This window comes from Dermochelys coriacea, chromosome 2 (genome assembly GCF_009764565.3).
Source record: "Dermochelys coriacea isolate rDerCor1 chromosome 2, rDerCor1.pri.v4, whole genome shotgun sequence".
Classification (NCBI taxonomy): Eukaryota; Metazoa; Chordata; order Testudines; family Dermochelyidae; genus Dermochelys; species Dermochelys coriacea.
The window spans coordinates 75,205,709-75,231,394 of record NC_050069.1 but is presented as its reverse complement, the minus strand read 5'-3'; the positions used below and the strand labels follow the sequence as shown (position 1 = coordinate 75,231,394).

General features: G+C 42.6%; 1 protein-coding gene across 5 annotated transcripts in view; it reads right to left on the bottom strand.

The window, feature by feature from the left end:
- The window catches only part of PRKDC (protein kinase, DNA-activated, catalytic subunit), a 159,669-nt gene that overhangs the window by 133,117 nt on the left and 866 nt on the right, over positions 1-25,686 (bottom strand). For 4 of the 5 annotated variants that reach the window (XM_038388511.2, XM_038388512.2, XM_043507884.1 and 1 more), the window contains exons 2-14: positions 15,764-15,840; positions 15,554-15,646; positions 14,238-14,312; positions 13,072-13,180; positions 11,589-11,701; positions 11,020-11,119; positions 10,378-10,433; positions 10,251-10,281; positions 7,477-7,634; positions 7,136-7,282; positions 5,917-6,081; positions 4,508-4,676; positions 3,379-3,428 (exon numbers count right to left, since the gene is read on the bottom strand). In XM_038388511.2, the coding sequence (XP_038244439.1) occupies positions 3,379-3,428; positions 4,508-4,676; positions 5,917-6,081; positions 7,136-7,282; positions 7,477-7,634; positions 10,251-10,281; positions 10,378-10,433; positions 11,020-11,119; positions 11,589-11,701; positions 13,072-13,180; positions 14,238-14,312; positions 15,554-15,646; positions 15,764-15,840 (1,343 nt within the window). Of the gene's footprint in view, positions 1-3,378; positions 3,429-4,507; positions 4,677-5,916; positions 6,082-7,135; positions 7,283-7,476; positions 7,635-10,250; positions 10,282-10,377; positions 10,434-11,019; positions 11,120-11,588; positions 11,702-13,071; positions 13,181-14,237; positions 14,313-15,553; positions 15,647-15,763; positions 15,841-25,686 lie in introns of those variants that run through there. The other variant, XM_043507885.1, reaches the window with a different exon arrangement.

The following is a 25,686-nucleotide window of genomic DNA, read 5'->3' as shown; positions in this document are numbered from 1 at the left end:
ATTCCCTCCGAATCTTGAGGAGTACCTTGTGAACGAGCGGAATGGGCAGAAACGTGCATAGGAGATGGTCTCCCCATGGGAGTAGGAATGCATCCGCGATGGAACCCGGACTGTGATTCAGAAAGAAGCAAAACTGCTGGCACTTACTGTTGTGTCGCGTGGCGAACAGGTCTATCTGGGGAAAGCCCCATTGATGGAAGATTGAGTGTGTCACATCTGAGCGAAGGGACCACTCATGGTCACAGAACGACCTGCTGAGATAGTCTGCCAACCCATTCTGTAATCTGGGGAGGTACGATGCTTGCAGATGTATTGAGTGCTCATCATAGAAGTCCCACAACAGGAGGGCTTCCTGGCACAGGGGAGAGGAACATGCACTCCTGTTTGTTGATATAGAACATCACGGTGGTGTTGTCTGTCATAACTGAGACACATCTCCCTATCAAGTGGGCTCGGAAAGTCTGGCACGCCAAGCGTACTGCTCTCTGTCATGGATGTGGAGAGCGAGTTCCACCCGATACCAGAGGCCTTGTGTTCTGAGTTCTCCCAAATGTGACCCCCAGCCCAGAGCTGACACATCCATCACTAGTGAGAGGGATGGCTGAGGGCTGGTGAAGGGGACCCCTGCACATACTATCCGTGGGTCGAGCCACCACCAAGGGGAGTCGAGTGCCAGGTGAGGCCGGGTTACAATCCTGTCCAAGCTGTCCCGGACTGGCCGACACACTAAAGCTAGCCATAACTGAAGAGGTCGAAGTCTCAGTCTGGCATGCTGTACTACATACGTACAAGCCCACCATGTGTCCCAAGAGTTTCAGGCAATTCCTTTCTGTGGTGGTGGGGAACTATCTGAGACCTTGTATGATGTTGCCGGGGGACTGAAACCTTGCTTCCAGGAGGTATGCCCTGGCTTGTATTGAGTCCAGTACTGCTCCTATAAACTCTACCCTCTGAACCGGGGACAGCGTTGATTTTCCCTCGTTCAGAAGACGGCCCAGTTAGTCAAACGTCGCTCTTATGAAGTTGACTTGTGCCTCCACTTGAGACCTGGAGCAGCCCTTGATGAACCAGTCATCGAGGTACGGGAACACCCGTACCTGCCGTCTGCACAGGAATGCAGCCACGACTGCCGTGCACTTGATAAAAACATGAGGCGCCACTGATAGGCCGAACGGGAGGACTGTGAACTGATAGTGGCTCCTGTTCACCACAAACCTAAGGTATTTTCTGTGGGACACAGTTATTGTTATGTGGAAGTACACGTCCTTCAAGTCGAGGGCGGCATACCAATCTCCTGGATCCAATGAAGGGATGATGGAAACCAAAGAGACCATGCAGAACTTGAGCTTCTTTATGAATTTGTTGAATTCTCACAGGTCTAGTATGGGCCTGAGCCCGCCCGTGGCTTTCAGTATTAGGAAATACCAAGAATAGAAACCCTTGCTCTTCTGCTCCCGAGGAACCTCTTCCCCTGCCCCTAGCGAAAGGACTAAGTGCACCTACTGTATAAGGAGTTGCTTGTGAGAGGGGTCCCTGAAGAGGGACAGGGAAGGGAGAGTGGAAGGATGGGAGGGCACAGAATTGGATGGCGTATCCCCCTCTACCATGCGGAGCACTCAGCAGTCCAAAGCGATACAGGACCATGCAGAGCAGAAAGGGGACAGTCAGGAGGAAAAGGTAAGGCAGCATAGGTCCAGTTTTTGTTCTGGTGTGCCATCCTTGACCACACCTTCAAAAGACTAGTTTGGGGCTGGAAGGTGGTTAGCGTTGGCCAGAGCCCTGGCCTGAGGATGGGCGAGGCCTTTTTCTGCCATTCCTATTCCTCTTCCAGGAGCTGTCCTGTCGGTTCTATTGGTAGAACTGCGGAGGAGGTTGGGGCCTGAAATGCTTCTGCTGCATGGCAGGAGTGTGTAGCCCCAAGGATTTGAGCATGGCTCTACAGTCTTTTAGGCTGTGTAGCCTTTTATCGGTCTTCTCCGAAAACAGAGTTACATCCTCAAAGGGGAGGTCCTGTATGGTCTGCTGGACCTTGTATGGGAGACCAGAGACCTGGAGCCCCTTCTCATGGCCACCCCATAGCCATGACTCTCGTGGCTGCATCAGAACTGTCCACTGGAGCCTGGACGGAAGCTCGGGAGATTAGCTTGCCCTCCTCAAAACAAGGCTGAAAACTCAGCACGAGGCTCTAGGAGAGCAACTCTGAAAATGTTTCCATTGCCATAGAGGTATTAAAAGAGTACTGGCTGACAGTGACCTATTGATTGGAAAGGCAGAGCTGCAATCCATCCGTGGAATAGACCTTCCTCCCAAAAAAGTAGAGTTTTTTAGCTTCCCTGTTTTTGGGGGGGGGGGGGGAAGGGGCCTTGAAAACCTTGTGGATGCTGCTAATCAGTGCGAGCGACAACAAGGGAATCAGGTTGCAGGTGGGAATAAAGATGTTCATAACCAGCACAAAAATATTGCTGGTAGTAGCAGTAGGTGGCAGTGAGGCTGGGTTCTGTCACAGGATTTTGGTGGTGTCCCCAATAGTTTTTATGAGCAGTAGGGCAATACGGGAAGGTCCAGAGGGTGCAAGGATATCCACGATGGGATCAGAGTCCTCTACTACCCCCTCTACCTTGATGCCCAAACCCTGAGCAACCTGGTGTAGCAATTGCTGCAACACCCAAATGTCTTCAAGTGCCGGGGCTATGGCGGTGCCAGCCAGCGCCTCATGTCCTAGAGGGCGAGAACTATATAGAAAAACAGAGATAAAGGCACTTGCTAAGCAAGGGCTATGGGATGTTCAAGCTAACAGTCACTGGCAATAAGAAGGAACTGAGGGGGTGGCGGGTCGGCAGAGGTCTCTGTTGAGCGCCATGAAGACGCAACTCCAGAGGGCTCCCAGGCCAACCCAACAGAGACTGCTATAGGAAAACTCCTCCAGCTACCATGAATGCACACACACCTGACTGGTTTCAGAGTAGCAGCCGTGTTAGTCTGTATTCGCAAAAAGAAAAGGAGTACCGGTGGCACCTTAGAGACTAACAAATTTATTAGAGCATAAGCTTTCGTGAGCTACAGCTCACTTCATCGGATGCATATCCTGACTGGGATAGACATGAACAAGCACTCTAAGAACAGCAGCAGCTTACAGGGCTTTTCATTTATTAAGTAGTATGCAAAACTATCACACAAGATTGTTTATTTGTTTTTAAAGCTACCAGTTTATTTGCATCTTTTTGGTAACAAATATCATAGATGGCTAAAGAACCATCAGCTGACTCCCAAAAGGTTATTCGTACTTTACAGATCCGATAACTATATACAGTAGTCTCTGCCTTTTGCATTATTTAAATCAAAAACACTTCCAGTGAAGAGTCTCGACAATTAACTTACCCTTGAGAAGGTGATTGGCTTGGAGCAGACTCTGACTAACCCTTGATGCACTGAAATAAAAAAAAAATTATCTGAACGGATTTCAAAGGCACATCATCCAAATGATTCACTAAAAGAAAGATGCATAACTTTATTTCTGGCATTCTGATAGAATTTGGGTTTTAAAAATAGAGGGGAGAGGAAGTTTATCAATTGGCAAGCACAACAAGAAGTGGACTCTAAATTTCAGGATCTCCCACAGGAAAACTTTTTTGAACTGCATCCACATCACATTTTGTCAGCACCGTCTCACCCCTTCTCCAAGTCTGATGCTGGTTGTACTCAGAATTGAGCACCCGATCTAATGCCCATTGCAGTAAATGAGAAAAATCCCAATGGACTTCACTGAGCATGGAGTCAGGACTTGTGTTAAAGTATGATATGGTGGGTGCTCAATACATCACAGGATCAGTTACTAAACAGAAAATTAATAAATCCTAATGTAATAAGAAACCCCCCTAATTTCATATTAATTGCAAGGCATGCTGGGAAATCTTGGAAATTTTATAAACATTGAGAGACACTGTTCTGTTCACAGGATTGTATCTCAGCATCACAAATTTAGAATTATTTTATACCATTAATATATTCCATAAAGCAAAGAGTTCATCATCATGTATTTCTGATAGAGTCTACAATAACATCAACCACAAGAGTACTCCCAGGCCTAAACAGATGTACACTTTTTTTTTTTTTTAATATAAAAGTTTAAGAATTTTGCAAATGGGAACCAGGGACTTTTTATTTTTGTTGGTAGAGTCCCCCTCAACCCAATCTGAACAAGAGCAGCAACAGCTACCTCTGTTTTTTTAAGGTTCTATTGTTTCATTTACCCTTTTGTGTAAATCATCATCACATTCTCATACAAGGTTGCTACTCACCTGTAGAGGGAACTGGTAGAGGATGTTCAAGTGTAATGTAATCTGCACCCCATACCCTCCTCTACTGGCCTGGAGAGTGGGAGTCCTCAGATTGCTCCCAAAATGGCCATTATCAATGAGACCATCTCAGATAAATACTCCACAAACTTATCTTACAACTGGTTTATCATTGTAGATGGAAAAATCAGGAGTCAGCAACACATACTCACCCACTGTGCTGATGAAACTCCAGAGAACTGGTCCCTTTCCTGCCAGGGCTAGGAAAACCTTTACTATGGATTTGCAACAAGCAGACTGCATTTTTACACTGTACTGTGGAAAACTATCTATCTGCACCACAATTAGACGTTCAAGAACTGGAGTGTACACTTCAGGAATCTAGACAAAATAAGAGCAGGGAAAAAAAGTGTCCCGTAAAAGTAATGATTATAACTTCATTAAACACTCAGGAAATTATGCAAATCTTCTCAAATAAGAGGCAACTCCGAACAAAAGGTAAAAGGAGAGAAATGTTATACAATTATCTACTATGGTTCATCTACTGGTAAAAGAAAGACTTAGCAAGCCACTGTATGTGGACAGAGTTTAAAACATCAAGAAAGACAGGAGTTAGTGAAGGCTTCCTGGGGCCACATTAGGTCCCAGGGAACAGAAAGGCAGTTTCTGAATGAAGGCAAGCGTTAGCAGAAACAATCATATTCATTTCTTATTATTATGAATTTAAAATGAGAGCTTTATTCACACAAAAGCAACCACAAACCAGAAGCCTAATCTGTTTTTATGCATCTGAAGCCAGGGCATTCAAGTACAGCTCATCTTACTCCCAACCTATGGCCAATGATCAGGAAGCCCTCATTCAAAACACACGCTCCAGATACACAAAGAAATCCATGTAGACTCACTTGCCCGTCTCAGCGTGGCACTTTAAGTATCAGACTTATCAGTGTGGAAGCAGATAAAGACAGTAGGCTTATACAAACACAGCTGATACAAAGCTGTGCTGTATTGCGGAGAAACATTTCTTTCCATTGTTGTGTGAAAGACGGATTGAAACAAGAAAATGATTGGGTATATGGGGGAAAAGGGGTACATAGGGGAAACTGACTGTATATAAAGTGCTGTTGTATGCACAAAAACAAACTGAAAAAACCCCCAGACAAAATAACCTTAGTTTTAAAAGAAATGTAGAAGTATGGCTATTAAGTTGATTATGTCCCTCTAACCCAGACATCACCATGCCTGCCATTTCAATACAAGTGACCTAATAAGGGAGGGTGTGCCACATCCAGAGACTGTTTGTTTGTTTTTTTTAATTTCACTCCTGTCTACTTTGCTTGTCCTATAATGCACCAATTGCCATAGTATTTACTGTTTTACCTAGTCTGTGTGTTATCCTTCCCTTTATTCAACAGACCTCTCATTAAGATTTTCTTGATATAGCACTACTCATCCCACCTTCTAGGAGCAAAAAGTCAGCGTGTACGTGCTGAGCAGCAAGAGTCACCATGCACTCCCAAATTGGAGTCTCTTCCATTGTAGTTCAGTGCACCCTTAACAGATCCATATATGGCTCTAAAGGTACAAAATAATTGACTGATGCTTTAAATATTCCACTTACTGTATCTATGTGGAATATAACACTTGCAATGGACTGAAGGAAACTGGGTAGCTGATACACATGTTCATCTGCTGTCTCCGCCTCAGTGAGATACATTTGTTTACAGCGCTGAAGGAGCTCAACGTACATGAAGTCAACATCCTTAGAATTTATAGCTTTACAAGGCTTTAATGAGAGAAAATAAAGTATCACTTCAATAATTAGTATTAACTTTAAGCACAAGAATGCGGCAATACTAGAAAAAAAACAACCAACCAACCAGCTGGGTTCAAATAAAAACTGTTTTTTGAAACTTTACAGGAACCTGATACATTTGAATACTTTTTTCATGTTGTTCAACAGTTAAGTGCTAGTAAACAAAGTGACCTTGCTTTATAATTTATTGCAACTATATTTATAATCTGATTTTGAGCTTTCAGTTACAAAACTTTTCCAACCCAACTTGAGAAGCTAAGAATTTAGGTGGTCTTTTAGGAATGGAAATATGGCCACAATATATCCTCTTCTTGCAACTTTTCAATCCAGCTACCTTAAAAGGATAAGTTGGGGACATTAAAGAGGACTACAGCTATTACTCCCAGAGCTCTGACAGGCTGAGAATGTTGTAGAGACAATGGCTCTTAGCTCCACGGGGGAACATGGTAGCAACATGTTACTCATAGCAACCCACACTGGCCAATCAGGAGAAGCACTGTTGAGACTCCATAGTAAACCCTGTCCAGCACTCTCAGTTAAGAGAGAGGAAGGAAAAAGGATAATTATATAGTGGGAAAAAGGTTTTATTTTCAGCCCATAGATGCAACTCCTCCAACTTTTAATAATTGCCAAGGCTGTAGATTTCATATCCAAGCACAACAAGTTAAGTCTAAGTTGAATTAATGTGGCCAAAATTCTGACAGCGGAAAGGGTGTTTCTAACTTCTAAAGTCACGTATTAAGGAGAAAAAGCTATAATGCTCTAGAGCCCAATCCTGCAAGTCTTCCAAGTGAATTTAGTGGTAGTTCACGGAGCTTTTAGTGATTACTGTAAGTCAAAATGCAGAAGTCTGACTAGTTGATTTCTTTTCTAAAACTCAATTCAGAAACAACTGGGGTTGGGGGGAGGCATTCCCTGTATAACAGACTCTGCCAGTCAAACCAAACATATAAGATGAATGGCTTCCAAATCATAACATAAAACCCATCCAATATGCTGTTTTGTCAGAGTAAGCTTGCCATACCGCAGCAAAAAGCCCATATCCACGAATGGCAATGGACAACTCCTTATTGCTCGAATCCATTTTTTTGATGATATCATAGAACTGCTCCATGAAGAACTGCAGCTTGCTCTTGTGCATTTCTGCATCTTTAGCCACCATTAGAGAAATCTGCAGATTTACACAAAACAAACAATTATGGATTTCCAGAAACTACAAAATAACCAAAGTGAAATTAAAGTAAAAAAGACAACCTTAAGAAAATCTATACCACCATATCTATACAAGTCCCCACACTCCACTTGTGTTTTGAGAAATCTAACTCCTTGATGAAGTCTTGGAGTTCTTATGTAAATTAGCAGTACCTGTCTAAGGAACGAATCTAAGGCTGAATGACCACCTTTCTTCAGCTCTGCATTTGTATGGCCACACCACTTCGACAGAACTTCAAACAGTGAGATATAGTTGTCCAGAAGGCAGGTGCCAAACTGAGCAGCATGCACACTGAACAAGTGTAATCCAACTGTAATTCAAAACCACAATTATCAGTAAAACTCAGATTTGTGTTCCAGTTTCTGACAACTTACCATGATCTAGAAGTTTACATTAGGCCAACAGGAAGTCTCAGGTATCTGCTGACTAAATTGTATTTCTGATTATTAAAACATCTATATTTACACATTTGTTTAACTCTACATATGAGCTCACAACTCAAAACAATCTTCCCGCTTTTATCCTAGTATAGATACAGCTATGGGAAGCAGCAGCCCCTTTCAGTGGTCTGTATGATACTGCTGGTGGAGGGAGGGGCTCCAGATATTATGAATGAGAACTTTACTTCATCTAGGCCAGTGAGTCTCAGCCTTTTCCATGCCAGGAGACATGCCAGAGTCCCCTCTTCCATTTAGCTGGGATGTAGGCAGGAACAATGCCACCCCCTGACCCTGCACCTTACATTTAGCAACATAGGAAATACAGGGTGGTCATATCCCCCGCCCAGTGAGGAGTTGCAGACCTCAGACTGAGAACCCACGATCTAGTCAACCTATACCACCTTTACTAGGGGGTCACACACTTTTTTGCTTCTGTACCATTGCACACACCAAAGGTTCTCTAGATCCTTCCATTCCCCCATAGCTGCCTGTATGCTACCTTCCATCCCCCTCTATTTCAGAGACTCCCTGCAAACCTCCCCACCTCCTCCCTTTACTCCATATCAGTTTCACCCAATCTCCTCCAGGCCAGGGGCCCCATATTCCCCCCCTCACCCGCATACCCTGGTCCGCTATTCTCTCCCTGCCCAGAATTGTGTGCGCCCCCTCATTCCTTCCTTTCCCCCCATGCTCTTCCTTTTCCCCTATACCAGGATCTCCCATTCGTCCCCATGCCATCCATGCCAGGCTCTCCCATTCTCCCCCATACACTGGGAATTCTATGACATCCCTCAATTCCCCACTTCCTCCCTTTCTCCACCATGGCAGGGGATCTTCATAACCCATTTCCATACACCCCTCATGCCAGGGGCTCTATCTGCTCCTCATTTCCCACTTTTTCCCATGCCAGGGGCTCTGTGTGCCCCCCACTGTCCCCTTCTCCACAGCATTTTAAAAACTGTATTGGAAGGATAGGCAGAGCTGAGATGAGAATATTGTTATACGGAAGGCTTAGCTAACCTGATGCTCAGACTATATGTCCCCATTTTCCCCTTTCAGTTTTTCGGATTTTCACCAAAATCAATAGAGTTCTGCCCACTGATGCTGTGACATACCCAGGGTACAATCCAGACTAATGAGTAGCTGTGTCACCCCTGCCCTCTAACTTGGGGTATCCTCTACACTGCTTTGTTGCTGTAGCTGCCAGTCTGGACTGCTGACAAACACCTCCAGCATGCAATTCACTTACGAGCCTTGGTTATATTGCAGGGTGACCCCAACACACCGCCAGTCCTAGACTTTCCCCCAGAAATATATATGTCCAGTGTCCACAATTTATACATTATTGTAATAATCTTTGTACAAAGTATGCCTTGTGAGGTATCATCTGCAAACTCATAATTTGCTCAACAGTATCCTGACAAAATGTGTTGCATTTTCCCCTGTATAACGGTATTAACACACGTTCCAAACCAAAGCAGAAGCTGGCAAACAGGTCTGTATCAAACAAAGGAACGCGTGCTCTGCTTCATTTGCATTTAAGCAATAAACAGAGTCATCAAGCAGGAAGAGTGGACAAAGAAACCTCAGACAAATGAGGAAAGGCAGCAGTGAACAGTCTGTCCTACACATACTCTCTATTCCCTGAATCTCAGGTGGAAATGTTCTCCAAGAGGAGGATGGATACTATAAAAATGAGGGACAGACAGCCCAAAGCACTCCTCCTCTCTCTGTTCATCAATTCACTACACCAAAAGGAACAAAGGAAGCAGCACTGAACTGGAGAAGAGGTCCTGGCCTAAGAAGTTTGGTCAGTAAAACTGCTGAGTGTGTGTGGTGAGAGAAATATTGCTTGAATCTCATACAGTTGGTTAAGTTAGGCACTTGTGTTTTAATTTTATTTTCTTGTAAATATTTCTGATTTTTATACCTCATTACTTGTACCTCACTTAAAATCTCTCTCTCTCTGTAGTTAATAAACTTGTTTTATTGTTTAATCTAATCCAGTGTGTTTTAATTGAAGTGTCTGGGAAAACTTCATTTGGGGTGGCAAGTTATCTGGAGGCTGTTTGTGAGCAATCCAAACGGGTGGCTATACCAGTAAAGCATTGTAAACACCACCCCAGGTTAGAGGGCAGGCATGGCATAGCTACTCATTAATCTGGATTTTATCCTGGGTATGCACAGATGCCTAGAACATTCCCTGAAATTTTGGAACACATTGGATATGGCATTCAAAAGTTGTCACATTACAGAAAGAGAAATGCCATTAAGTGTTGTTGAGGAATATTAGAATTTGCTTTGTTCAGCCAACTACTCCGTTTTTAACTCCTTAGATCACAAAAGCACGCTCTCTCACTCCACTCTTCTAGCCTAGAATGCAAAATATGCTGTATTCTTTGAAGGGAATAAGCAGAGGAGGAAACAGGTCTCCTCCAAGATATGCTTGGTATCCATAGAACTGCAGTTATAAGATAAAATCTTACCTAGAGGTACTGAATATCGCTTTAGGTCAACCTGTAAAAACAAAAGGTTCACCATAAATGACTTACTCTTCAGCACTAATGAATGTAGAAGAATGCACACTCAGAAGATATTCATCAAACATTCTACCTGTGGATTGATCGCCTTCACTACAAAATCAAAAATCTCCTTTGAAGTGTGGGGATCTGTAGGATAACAACAATAATGAAACATTTAACTACGGGCACCTGTGAGAGAGTCAAAATGGCAATATAATTTTATCTTGTTGTGGATGGGAAGAGACAATATTTAAAGGTCTTCAAAATGTCACACTCTTAAAGGAAGGAAAACTCTCCCTGAAGATGTTAAAAAAAATTTTAAATATACTTCTCTTTGACTTTCTGAAAAACTACTCTTTAAAACAACATGGGTATGCTAGTGTAAATGTGCCTGTATACAATTATGAATAAGAACATTCAAACTTTCACCTGGGGTTGTACAGCTGCCCAGTCCCTCCTGGATAAACAGCACTTCAGCTTCCCACCGTATGCAACCACTCTGACCACACTCTCCTACGTACTGGGGCACCCCAGGGATTCTGGGGAATGAAGGCCTTGCATGAGCTGGCCTTCTGCCAATAGGGGGAATTTCACTCAGAATGCACAACTGCTTGCATTCATTCTTATCTATAAAAGAGTGAATCTTGAAACCAGATGAACAGATGCTCCAGGTGTACAACAGTCAAAATGTCTATATATATTAAAAAAAAAAAAAAAAAAAAAAGTACTGCACCTTCATCCATAGATTTAGTAAAGTTATACATAAGCGCAGTCAGTCCTTTCAGACACCCTGCTACTACTGGTAGTTTGGGCTCTCTTGTTGCTGAGGTCATCTGAAAAAAGTTTTAAAGAAAATATTATGCTTAAATTAGAAGAGTAAGATAGAAACAAACAATTAAGGACCTTGGTAAGGCATAGCTGTGATGTCAACCTTCTGAAACAAACTGCAATGAAGTTCTGCAGCTTAATAGAGTCCAAATAAGAAACTGGTCTCTAATGGAAATCACATCCTCTATCTTGGACACTATGGCTGATGATGATCATGCTCTTCCCTCTCCCCTCCCCACATTACTCAGCTAATGGCCACTAGGTCTCCTCTCCACCTGTAACCTACCCAAAACCCTGTAACCAGAGAAAACAAAACTTGACAGCTATTAACAATAAAATTGTTTAAACTATGTTTTATAATTATCTGGTTAAATGAAGTATCTAACAATCTTGGGATGAATGGTAATTCAACACCCACAACACCCACCAGAGAAAAACTGATTGACAGAGTCCTACAAGAGGTTCCAATCATACCTGTGTTTTGAGCTCACCCAAGAAAGCTCGGAATAATTTCTCAGAATTGTCAACCATGTCACCAGGTTGGACTTCTCCCAATACTCCAAGGAGCTCATATAATTTTTCCAGTACTAAAAAATATCAATATATGCATCATTTACTTTGAGATCTCTGTGGCATATGATACAGTAGTTAGATACCATTATTATAAAGTCAGTGTGTTTGTCCACCCACCTATTTAGGTAGTTAAGACTAATAGTATCTTGGCATGATGACTGGCAAACGAAAGAGAAACAATGCTTTAATACATACATGTTTTTCCATGCTTGGATTTGAAATTAATCACCAGCTCATACAGTGAATATTAATTTATTAAAGTTATTCAAACCACTAATTTTAAATACTAAATTATAGGACTCAATCCTATGAGGTGCCACACACTCAACTCAGACTGAAATCAATGGGATTGAGAAAACAGGGTGCTCAGCACCTTGACATTTTAAGTCCCTAATCAAGGAGTTGAATTCAGCAGTGAAAGTTTAAAAACAATGCAACATTAATATAAATATAGCCCAAGACTCCTGTCATGAGGTCTGTGTGGGCACATCCTCACTGATGTCCATGGAATGTTGCTAACATGGCGCTGGACCATACAAGGTCAGAGCTCATTGCAGGATCAGGGCCTAAGGAAGTAGAAAACCCATACCTAGCTCTACCATATGTGACCGTCAATATTTCTGAGGATGCTTACTTATTCTAGAGATGATGATGATGATGATGATATTCTTTTATTGGTCTTACAAAAGCATATTGACAGCTGACCACTATTTAGAGCCAGTATACTAAATAGTAACATTTCATGATTTCCCTATTCACTAATGTCAAATGCATTTATACATAATTTCCCAACCAAGCAGTCTTACTACTAGTATGTAACTTACATTTATTCATTAAAGACTATTTTTGAAGTTTTATTTTTATTTTAAGTCCTAGCTTCTCCTATCTTACCCACATTACTGTTGGAAAAAAAATCCATCAAGATATTAATACAGTAGAACCTTAGTTATGAACACCTTGGGAATGGAAGTTGGTTGTAACTCTGAACAAAACGTTATGGCTGTTCTTTCAAAAGTTTACAACTGAACATTGACTTAATACAGCTTTGAAACTCTACTATGCAGAAGAAAATTTCTGCTCTTAACCATCTGAATTTAAAGGAAAAAAGCACAGAAATGGTTTCCTTACTTTGTCAAAAAAAATTTAAACTTTCCCTTTACTTTTTTTTTTTTAAAATAGTTTACGTTTAATACAGTACTTTACCATATTTGCTTTTGGGGTAGGGGGTCTCTACTGTTGCCCGATTGTGTACTTCGGGTTCCAAATGACATGGGCAGTTGACCAATCAGTTTGTAACTCTGGTGGTCATAACTCTGAGGTTCTACTATACTAAAAGATAATAAATAAAATAAGTAATAATGTTGCTAGAAAAGCTAAGGCTCACCTGTGTCAGGCACTTTACTTCTTGCAGCCAGTTCCCCATAAAATTTGTTAAAGATCTCTCCAACTTTCAATTCTTCCATCAGAAAGGAAGACTGTAAATTTTGAAGCAACTGGAAGTATATGCAAGATAGCCACAAATAAGGAAAAACAATTATTTTATTATTTTCCACTTGGACTCAGGTAAATAAGGCTCCCAAGTCAGAAAGATACTTAAGTACATACCTAACTTTAAGCACAAGTAGTCCCACTGGTTTAGCGCGTTAAGTTAAAGATGATTGATACGTATTCTGATCGTATAAGATGTAGGTAAAGACAAGCTACCATTTCTATACAATAAACATTGGTTTTGTTGCGTTTTCCTCATGCAAATCACGTGCTCATCCTATTGTATATGTAGTTCACCTATTTTTCTATTTCCTATGTTCCTTGTACATCTTTTGGCTGTAATTTTAGGTCCAATTTAAAATGTAATCAGTTTACAAAATGAGTTATAATTAGTTTTAGGATATGACGCCTGTTAATGTCTGCAGTTTCATAAGCGTGTTTACCCAGTTTTAAAGTGTCTCTCTCCCCGGTGCTGTAAGGCCCACTCAAACCACAGAAGAATTAACTTCAAAAGGACTACTCCTATATGTAAAGTTAAGCACACGCATAAGTGTTTGCGGAATCAGGGCATAATGCACTACACAGGGAAAACAGTAAAAATTATTATATACAAAATGCTATCATATGCACTGAGAAAACTAAAAAAAAAAAATATATAAAACAAGTTTGCCCCTCAAATATCTTTCAGTTGTATTATCCTAGTTATCTGTAATAGATTAATATTTTCAAACAGAAGTGTGATTTTTAAATTGGACAGTGTTGCTTTAAGGAACAGCTCTTAAATTGGGAACAAAGATGCACTCTGTGATCACCCTCAAAATCCAAGATGTCTTCCAACACAAATTAAGGGATGGCACCTTTAATTAAGCAATTTGGTCAAAGGAGATTAGGACTGATTTGTGGGCAGAGAAATACCTTTTTAATACCCCTCCTACAGAATTAAACCACCAAACCTCCCTTGTAATGGTAGATTTTTGAGTTTGTCGCATTCAACAGCGGCCATGGTATAACTCAAAAGTCTCTAGGCATAGAAATAATGAAGAACTATAAAGTATGTTTTACCTTAATGAGAAGTTCCAGGGCTGGGATTTTACATTTTGCAGCCTTTTCTTTTGTGTAAACGCTAATACAAGTTAGCTAGGTTGGAAAAAAAAGAGACCATAATAATCATTAACAGGATGGAAAATTTAAAAATATTTAAATAATTTAAGATATTTCTTTAAAATACCTTTCCCCAATGATTTTAGGTATTTTACAACTTTTAAAATGTACAAAACCCAAGAATAAAAACACAGCTTCTCATACAAAGCCAGTGCAGACTAGAATAAATATTCACCCAGAAAATAGCAACACTAACCCATTACATGACTACTTTATATCCCTCAACCAAACCCAAAAGAAAAGATTGGTTTTGCAGTGTGTCCTAAAAATGAGCAAATCCAAGTTTCAGTAAATCTAGACTGAAGCAAGTTCTAGAATAAAAAGGACCCCATGTGGCAAATCTGCCACTAGACCCCTTTCCTTTTAAGCAGGGAGCTATTAACACGATCTCAAAAAGTACAGTGGCACAAACATCTCCAGTTAAATTGATACTACTGAGCATTTCAGACTCTTAGAGTAGTCTACACTGCAATTAGACATCCGTAGCTGGCCTGTGCCAGTTGACTTGGGCTCACAGGACTCAGGCTAAGGTGCTGTTTAATTGTGTTGTAGACATTCCGGCTCGGGCTGCAGCCCAAGCCCTGGGGTCCTTCCACCTCACAGGGTCCTAAAGGTCTACACTGCTATTAAACAGCGCTTAGTCTGAGGCCCACAAGCCCAAGTCAGCTAGCATGGACCAGCCATGGGTTTTTAACTGCACTGTAGACATATTCTAAGAGACATTTTCAGAAATAATGAGCACCCATAGTACCCAGGTACAAAACTCCTAAAAAAAGGAAAAGTAAAAAAGTTTACAAACTGGAGCAGAAGGATTAAAAATATTTAAATCAAATATTTCACTGGTACAACATTACAAAAAAAAAAAACAAAAAAAAAAACAAAAAAAAAACCCAAACCCAACAACTACCATTTTTTGAGAGAGAGAAAAATATATGCTAACCCTGCTGGCTCCAAGATACTTGAACAAATACTACCAAAGTATACTGACATTTTTAATGACACCAGTGCATTAATATGTAAACCAAAATTGCTCTTCTGTTTTAGCTCTATTAGAAACGTTGGGGGGGAGGAGGTATGAATTGCATAAAGAAAAGCCATGAACCTGGTATTAGTCATATTTTTATATATCTTTCAAGCTTTCATGTTTACATTAAAAACACTGAAGAACTGTTAAAAGTATTTGATAGATTTTTAAAAACAAGTTTTCCTTCACTTACCTTAATATCATGAGCATAAGGATGAATGTGCTGACCAATCTTTTCCAGAAAGGCACAGAGAAATTTTAAAGCTTCTTCCCTGCACTCTCGAAACTGAAAATATGAAGTTCCTTTTTAGAAATTAAAGCCTGTATACTCTCACTTAGCAATGAAAAATATTGCAACAGTTCTTTTAAAAAAAAAAAATCACAACTAAGTTTATCAACTTACTTCCTCAATGCCGAGAGACTTGCGGACAAACACAAGTAATCCATTATCTTTGGAAAATACCAGTGAAGTCTGCAATGCTGTAGGAAGAACAACAAAAGCATCAAACTATTTGCTTTGTTATTTACACTATTTCCAAACAAGTGGCTCCTAGAACCTGATTATTTATACAATATTGGGCAATATTCAGGATGTTCACTTTTAAAGAACGTCCTTGTGCCAAAATGCAATTAATTATTTTCAGTGCTAAATAAGGACATGATTTTGCAGTCCTTACTCACATAAGTATTCCCACTGAAGCCAAAAGGCCAGTCACATGAATTAGGGCTGCAAGATTGAACCGTAAATTCTGTTTGTAAAATGTTCAGTTCACATATGCTCAAACCTCATGTTCAGTCCAACTCTGCTTGGTACAGAACCAGGGATGAGAGAAAGGTGGCTTTACGCCACCTTTGTACCTTCCAATCCTGGGGCCAAAACCAGTACAGCAACATCAGGTCTGCAATACCCCAAAAGGTAACCTGTCAATTATGTTTTAATCAATGAGTATGAGGAGTGGTCATCCTGGACTAAGACATTATCTATACTAACATTTGAAGCCGTGTTAACTCTTATCCGGAGAGATGTTTAAATAAACTTCTTGCCAAAAAGGTGCTAACCTGATTTCAAACACCAGAGTAGACAGGACCAAAAAGGTCATGTCAACAAGTCTTATCATCTAGTAAAACTATGAGGAGTCTAGACAGGAACATAGCATTTTACATGTCAGATCAAACCAGTGGTCCATCAAAATCCACTATCCCACTTCTAATGGTAGACAACACCCATTGCTTCAGAAAAACATTAAACCTCTTCCACAGTCAAGTGTTACTAATCCTAAAATTATTCTGTCCTTTTAAAAATCCAGATACAGAATTTAATCCCATAGTCCCTTGTGGCAGTGAATTCCATGCACGAGCTACATGCTGCGTGAAATAGTATTTCCTTTCATTTCTTCTAAATACACCTGCCGCTAATTAATCTCTTGAAGAACTTCTTATAGTTCAAAAGTTTGTCTCTTGCACCAACAGAAGTCGATCCAATAAAAGCCATTACCTCCCCCACTTTCTGCGTATCGTATTCTGGCTACAACAATGTGTCTCGTATATGACTACAACACTGCAAACAACTAATTAATTTGTTTCACTTCTAAAACTAACAGCTGTTATTTAAAAAAAACAGCAATTAGATAAATCAGACTGCTTAACACTTCCTCTTAACAGTTCAGGAGGTAACAAATATGATCCTCAGTTAAGAGTAAGGTGAACTGAGAAGCACGAATACACAGCAGAGGAAGTGAAGCTGTAAGTTTCCAACACCTACAGCAACACTGCCAGTTGTAGATGTGGCAGTTGGGGCACAATTTTAGGGCCAGATTCTGCCATCCTAACTCATGAGTAATACTTTTCTCCATGGGTACTGTCAGTGAATCCAAACTGCCACATAGGATATTCCACAATGTAAGAGTGACAGGAGTTTGCCTTTTTAAATGAGTCTCAACACAACTTATATGTAACAGATCTGATACTTTTGTGATCTACACTCCTAATCCCTGTCTTAATAAGGCATTTTTCTGGTCCCAGGTGCACTGATGCTGCCTGCCTTTTATTCCACTGCTCCAGACCAAAGCCATGCTGTAGGGAATGCAGCTGCAGATAGTGGCAGCATGCTCACAGTTGAATGGAAAATGTCAGGAACCACTATCCTGATTTCCACTGTTTTACACCTTGTGTATTCATTTACATCTGTGCAAAGAAAGTTCAAAGTGAAGGATGAAATGTTATGAACTCAGAATGGCAGCATTCTATACTCATTTTGCACCAATATAAATGACTACACAAGGTGCAAAACACTGGAAAATCAGGCTCCACCGAAGTGTCATTGCAGAACTTTAAACACAGGAACATAGTACACAGGACTACAAGGGACCTCCTGGGTCACTGAGTCCAGTCGTCTGCTTTTGCAGGCAACCCCTTCATATAATCACATTCACAAACATAGCAAGCTCCATCTTCAACTAGTTAAGTTGTTTGCCCTCGCCGTTCTTATTGGTAGGCCATTCCAAAACCTTACTCCTCTAATGGTTAGAAACCTTCTTCTAACTTCCACCCTAAACTTATTCATAGCCAGTGTATCCCCATTTGTTGTTATGCACACACTGTCCTTTAGCTTAGGTAGCTCTTCTCCCACCCTTGTGTTAACTAACCCCTACCCATTGTATTTGTGGAGAGCAAGCAAATTCCCACTTAGGCTTTGTTTTGCTAGGCTTGAGAGAACTTGGCTTGTTTGTCGCCTCTCCTAAACCAGTTCTCCATTTACCTAACCCAACTAGTAGCTCATTTCTACACCTGTTCCAGTTTAAATTCATCTTCATTGAACATGGGTGACCAGAATTGTACATGATATTCCAGATGAGGTCTTACAGTGCCTTGTTTGATGGTATTAATAGTTCTCCAGCTCTACTGGAAATGCCTCACCTGATATATCTCAGGATCCAAATAGCCTTTTTCACAGCCATATTACATTAGTCATCCCATGATCAACTTACACACCCAGGTCTTTCTCCTCCTCTGTCATTTCCAACTGATGAGCCCCCAAGTTAGAGAAAAAATTCCTGCCCTCCAGGCTACCCTATTCTTCTCATATAATATTCCAATTCTCCTTTGTATTGACAACGCCTGCTGACTTGTCATCAGCAAATTTTATTTGTACACTACTACTTTTTGTGCCATGGTCATTAATGAAAATATTAAATAAAATCAGTCCTAAGACAGACACTTGAGGAATGCCACTAGTAACCTTCCTCTATCCCATAGTTCTCCTTTCAACACAACAAGCTGCTGTTTCTCCTTTAGCCACTCCTTATGCATTGTACAGTTCCTGTACTAATCACCATTTTCTCCAACTTCACTAATAATTTCCCATGTTGTATCATGTCAAACGCTTTACTGAAGCCTAGATAGATTAGGTCTACCGCATTTCCCTCGTCTGAACCAATCAATCAGTTATCAGTTTAAAGTTGATATTCCAAGCAAATGAACGGTGTTCATCCCTTTGAGTCAGTTTCAAGCTGTCTGCATACTCAGGCAGACATCACCGCTTTGATTACACTTGGCTTACTTTTGGAAGGTTTCCACTCTAGCCATAAGAATTAGAAACTTACTTTTTAAAAATGAATTTTAGAGAGTTTGGAGACTCTAAATGTATGATGCAAGCCACATAAATATATCATGCGGGCTAGATTCTATCTAACATCTGTGATCTAAACCTTTACTGTAGATGAAATCATCCACTTACACAGCTTTCACTAAAAGAAAAGGAGTACTTGTGGCACCTTAGAAACTAACAAATTTATTAGAGCATAAGCTTTCGTGAGCTACAGCTCACTTCATCGGATGCATTTGGTGGAAAAAACAGAGGAGAGATTTATATACACACACACAGAGAACATGAAACAATGGGTTTATCATACACACTGTAAGGAGAGTGATCACTTAAGATAAGCCATCACCAGCAGCAGCGGGGGGGGGGGGGGGGGGGGAAGAAGGAGCCAAACCTTTCATGGTGACAAGCAAGGTAGGCTAATTCCAGCAGTTAACAAGAATATCAGAGGAACAGTGGGGGGTGGGGTGGGGGGGGGGGAGAAATACCATGGGGAAATAGTTTTACTTTGTGTAATGACTCATCCATTCCCAGTCTCTATTCAAGCCTAAGTTAATTGGAATTAATTTGCAAACTGGATACAATTCAGCAGTCTCTCATTGGAGTCTTTTTGAAGCTTTTTTGTTGAAGGATAGCCACTCTTAGGTCTGTAATCGAGTGACCAGAGAGATTGAAGTGTTCTCCAACTGGTTTTTGAATGTTATAATTCTTGACGTCTGATTTGTGTCCATTCATTCTTTTACGTAGAGACTGTCCAGTTTGGCCAATGTACATGGCAGAGGGGCATTGCTGGCACATGATGGCATATATCACATTGGTAGATGCGCAGGTGAACGAGCCTCTGATAGTGTGGCTGATGTGATTAGGCCCTATGATGGTATCCCCTGAATAGATATGTGGGCAGAGTTGGCAACGGGCTTTGTTGCAAGGATAGGTTCCTGGGTTAGTGGTTCTGTTGTGTGGTTGCTGGTGAGTATTTGCTTCAGATTGGGGGGCTGTCTGTAAGCAAGGACTGGCCTGTCTCCCAAGATCTGTGAGAGTGATGGGTCGTCCTTCAGCCACTAGCCATCACCTTCAGCCCCCAACTAAAACCTCTCCAACGCATCATCAAGGATCTACAACCTATCCTGAAGGACGTCAAGAATTATAACATTCAAAAACCAGTTGGAGAACACTTCAATCTCTCTGGTCACTCGATTACAGACCTAAGAGTGGCTATCCTTCAACAAAAAAGCTTCAAAAAGACTCCAACGAGAGACTGCTGAATTGTATCCAGTTTGCAAATTAATTCCAATTAACTTAGGCTTGAATAGAGACTGGGAATGGATGAGTCATTACACAAAGTAAAACTATTTCCCCATGGTATTTCTCCCCCCCCCCACCCCCACTGTTCCTCTGATATTCTTGTTAACTGCTGGAATTAGCCTACCTTGCTTGTCACCATGAAAGGTTTTCCTCCCCCCCCCCCCACCCGCTGCTGGTGATGGCTTATCTTAAGTGATCACTCTCCTTACAGTGTGTATGATAAACCCATTGTTTCATGTTCTCTGTGTGTGTATATAAATCTCTCCTCTGTTTTTTCCACCAAATGCATCCGATGAAGTGAGCTGTAGCTCACGAAAGCTTATGCTCTAATAAATTTGTTAGTCTCTAAGGTGCCACAAGTACTCCTTTTCTTTTTGCGAATACAGACTAACACGGCTGCTACTCTGAAACAGCTTTCACTGCCATCTTTCCTGATGATTTGCTAGCCTCTCTCTCCAATCCTGTCTTCTTTTACCCAATCCCATGTTTCATGCTGTCTCTCTTACCGCTCCAGGGCACACCATCAACTTCAGGAGTTTCATTCACATTGAGTTTATCTTTCCTACCCAAGTCTCTCCACTCGCACTCACTGTTAACATCACTATCCTCCATGTCACTCAGACTTGTAACCCGGGTATCACCTTTAACTCCTCCCTTTATCTTGTTCCAAATACCAGACTATGACCAAATCCTGCTATTTATTCTTTCATAACATCTTATAGTCTTTACCTCCTGCCCACACAGCTATAAGTTTCATCCAAGATTTATACTCTCCCACCCTCACTATGAACATTTCTTCCTCTCTAGCTCCCCTTCATGTACAAAATGCATCTCCCAGAGCTAGGACTGGGGCTCAATACGGTAGGGCTCTCAAGGTTAGGGTTATGGTCCATGAGATATTGTTATGATTCAGTAAAAGAGGTCTTTTCATATTAGAATTAGGGTTCACTTGGGTAGAGATCTCTGATATGGTGTTAGGGTTCAACAGGGTAGGGAATCACAGGCTATGGTTAGCATACAATAAGCTACGGTTTCCTGGACCAGATTTAGGGTTTAATAGGACAGAGGTCCCTAGGCTAGGGTTCAATAGGGTAGAGCTCCACAAAGTAGGGTTAATGTTCAGTAGGCTAAAACTCCTGGGACTAGGGTTAGGGTTCAATGAGCTAGAGCAGTGATTCTGCATGTACCCCCTGGGGTATGCAGAGGTCTTCCAGGGGGTACATCAACTCATCTAGATATTTGCCTAGTTTTACAACAGGCTACATAAAAAGCACTAGCAAAATCAGTACAAACTAAAATTTCATATAATAACTTGCTTATACTGCTCTATGTACACTATACACTGAAATGTAAGTACAATATTTATACTCCAATTGATTTTATAATTATATGGTGAAAATGAGAAAGTAAGCAATTTCAGTAATATTTTTATGTCTGGTTTTGTAAGCAAGTAGTTTTTAAAGTGAGGGGTAATTTGGGGGTACACAAATCAGAGTCCTGAAAGGGGTACAGTAGTCTGGAAAGGTTGAGCACCACTGGGCTGGAGATCCCCAAACTAGGGTTAGGGTTCAATAGGCCAGAGCTAGAGTTAGGGTTCAGTAGACTAGAGCTCCCTGAGCTAAGGTTATGGTTACCATGGGTAAGAGTAGACCTCACTGGGCTAATTTTAGGCCTTTGGACAGTAGTACTTCACAGCCAAGAGTCCCTCAGGCTATGTGCACTAGAATTGGGCCTGGGACTGGTAGGGATCCCCATGTCTGGGTTAGGCCTGAGACTGGTAGGGCACCATGGGGTCAGGTTATTCCAGGAACCAGTAAGAGTGCACTAGGATTAGGGTTATCAAAGATATGTCTCCCTATGGTCAGATAGCCCTCGGAACAGTAGGACAACCAGAGTAGGGTTAGGTTTAGTAAGTGTAGGCATCTTCAGGTTCAGGTGAGGGTTACCAACGGTAGTGGTCCCCATGCTACATTAAGGGCTAGGGGCCAGTATGGCACCAGTTGCTAGGGTTAGGCTCAGGGATAGTAGGGCTCCCTGTGTGAAGGTTAGGCCTGGGGCCCACAGGGCTCCCTGGGGTAGGACTAGGCCTGGGGCAGGTAGAGCTACCTTTGCTAGGGTGAAGGTTACAAAGGGTAGGGTCTCTCCAAACTAGGATTAGGGTTACTAACAGTAGGGCTCTCCATGCGAGAGGTAGGCCTGGTGTCAGTAGGGATCCCCAGGCTAGGGCTTCCTGGCATCAGGTTAGACATATGGCTGGTAGGGCTCCCCAACCTAAATCAGGGTTAGTAAGGATATGGCACTGAGGGCTAGGGTAGGGCTCCCAGGGCTAACATCAGGCATACTACAGGCAGGATTCCCCAGACTAAGATTAAGGTTTCTAAGGATAGACCTCTCCAGGCTAGTTTTATGCCTTTGATTGGTAGGGCTCCCTGGGTTAGGCCTAGGCCTGTGGCCCATAGACCTCCCCGAACTAGAGGTAGGCTGGCAGGATTCCACAGACTAGGGGTAGGCCTTCAGCCGGTAGGACTTCCTGGACTACGGTTAGGTTTTCCAAGGGCAGAACTTCCTGGGAGCCAGTTAGGTCTGGGGCCAGTAGGAGTCCCTAGGTTGGAGTTGCCAAGAATATGGCTCCCTGTAGTCAGGAAGGCCTGGGTAACGTATGACTCCCCAGGTAGGGTTAGGCCCCTCTGGCCTAGGGTTAGGCCTGTGGCTGGTAGGGATCCCCAGGTTAGGGTTACATTTACTACAGATAGGGCTCCCTGGACTAGGGTTTGATTTGATACTGGTAGGGCTCTCTGCAGTAAGGGTAGTCCTGGATCTTGCAAGGCTCCTCAGGCTAAGGTCAGGCCTGGGGCCAGTAGGGCCAGCCGAGTTAGAGTTAGATTACCAAGGATAGGGCTTCTTGGGGCCAGGTTAGGGTTGGAGCCAGTAGAACTCCCTGGTACCAAGGACATGGCTCCCTGTGGTCAGATAGACCTGAGTACAGTAGGACTCCCCCAGGTAGGGTTTGTGTTAGTAACAGTAGGATTCATCAGATTAGGGTTAGGCCTGCAGTTATTAGGATTCCCCAGATTAGTATCAGGGTTACTAAGGATAGCCATCCCTGGGGCTAGGGTTAGGCTTTGGGGTCGGTAGGCCTCCCCGGGACTAGGGTTTCAAAGAGTAGGCATCTTCTGGGCTAGCTTTAGGCCTGGAGTCAGTAGGGCTCCTTAGGCTAGCTTTAGACCTGGGATCAGTATAGCTCCCTGAGCTAGGGTAAGAGTTATCCCAGGTTAGGGTTAGGCCTGCACCTTGTAGAGCTCTTAAGCTAAGATTAGAGTTGCTAAGGGTAAGGCTCCCCCATCTAGGGTTCAGGTTGCTACTGGGAGAGGTCCCCCGGTGAGGGTTAGGCCTGGGACTGCTGGGCTCCCCAAACTAGGACTAGGTTTACAAAGCATAGGGCTCCAAGGGCTAGGGTTTGGCCTGGGTCTCTGTGGGAAGAGAAAGAGTAACTAAGGGTAGTGCTCACCAAGATAGGTTTAGACTCCTCATATTAGGAGTAGAGTTTCTAAGGGTCAGGCTCTTCGGGTGAGGGTTAACCCAGTAGGATTAGGGGTACCAAGGATATGCCTCCCTGTGGTCAAGTAGGCCCTAGGGATGGTAGAATGTCCCAGCTAGAGTTTGCGTTAGTAAGGCCAGACATTGTTGGATTAAGGCCTCCCTAGGCTAGCGTCATAGTTACTAAGGGTAGGGCTTCCCAGACTGGGGTGAGCGTTCATATGGATAGGCTTCTCTGGGCTACGTTTTGGCCTGTGGCCGGTAGGGCTCCTTGAGCTAAGGATAGGGTTACTAAGGATATGCTCATCTGAGCTAGGTTTAGGCCTGGGGTCAGTAGGCATTCCTGGATCTTGAAAGGCTCTTCAGGTTAGGGTTCCCAAGTACAGGGCTATACTGTCAAGTTATTCATGGGGATGGTAGGGCTCGCCAGGCTAGGGTTAGGCCTGAGGCTGGAAAACTCAGCAGGCTACAGTTACCAAAGACAGGGCTCTCAGGGATCAGGTTAGGCCTGGAGACATTAGTACTCGCCACGTACACTTTGCATTAGTAAGGGTAGGCATCCCCAGGCTAGGAATAGACCTTGGACCAGTGACTTCCCTGGACTAGGGATAAGATTACAAAGGATGGGTGTCCCCAGGATAAGATTTCGATCTTTAGGCTAGTATAGCTCATTAGAGTATGCCTCCCGGAAGTAGGGTTAGAGTTTAATAAAGCAGAGATACCCAAGATCACATTTGGGTTCAAAGGACTATGGATCCCTAGGCTACTATTAAGGTTAAGGCACCCCAGCTAGGGAAAGGGCTGGAGCTGCAAAGGCTCCCTGTTTAGAGTTAGGGCTCAACAGACTAGGGCACCCCAGGCTAGGGTTAGGGTTCAACAGAGTACAACTCTAGGGATTAGGGTTCAATAGAGCAGCGATCCCAAAGCTAGACTAGGGTTCAATCTAGAATTCAATACCTAGAGCTCCTGGGGCCGGGGTTAGGCTTCAGCAGAGTACGCTTCCTGGACTAGAATTACTGTTTAATAGGGTAGAGATCCCAGAGATCGTGTTAGAGCTCAATAGGCTACAGCTCTCCCAGTTAGGGTTCAATAGGGTAGAGTTCCTCAGGTTATAGGATTAGGGTTCAATAGCACAGGGCTCTCCAGGCTAGGGTTAAGGTTCAGTAGACTAGGGTTCCCTAGGTTAGAGTTAAGATTCAATAGGCAAGGACTTCCCAAGATAGGGCTAGGGCTGGGATTGCAAGGGCTGCCCAGGATACAGTTGGGGTTCAAAAGGATAGAGCTTCCTGGGATAAAGATAGGTTTCAATAGGCTAGGGCTCCCTGAGCTAGTGTTTAAAAGGTTAGGGCTCCCAGCACTAGAGTTAAGGGTCATTAGGATAGGGCTGCAAGCATCCCCCAAAAAACGGCTAGAGTTCAATAGGGTACAGGGTCTCCAGGCTAAGATTACTATTCAAAAAGACAGAGCTCCTTGATCTAGGATTAAAGAGCATAGAGCTCCTGGGGCTAGGGTTCAACAGGATAGGAGCCCCTGACCCGTAAGGGGGGGCTCTCCAGGCTATGGTTAGCATTCCACGGGGTAGGGCTTCCCTCCCGGACTAGGGTTAGTACTGTGGCTGGCAGGGCTGCACAGAATAGTTTTAAACAGTCTTATATAGCATATTGTCATGACAAGGACAGCAAGTTTTATAAAACAAGAAAAATCACAGAGCTAATCAATGACTTCTGAGTGGTCCGTGTTCAGCTGGCAAAGAACAACCGCGAAGCATGCTCCACAGCACCGAATGCATAGTGAGCTGCAACGGATGCCCCAGGCATGGTCAGCCTTGGCACAGCAAACCAACCGCACCTGAACCTGCTCAGCTGGCGCCGCATGGTAACCCA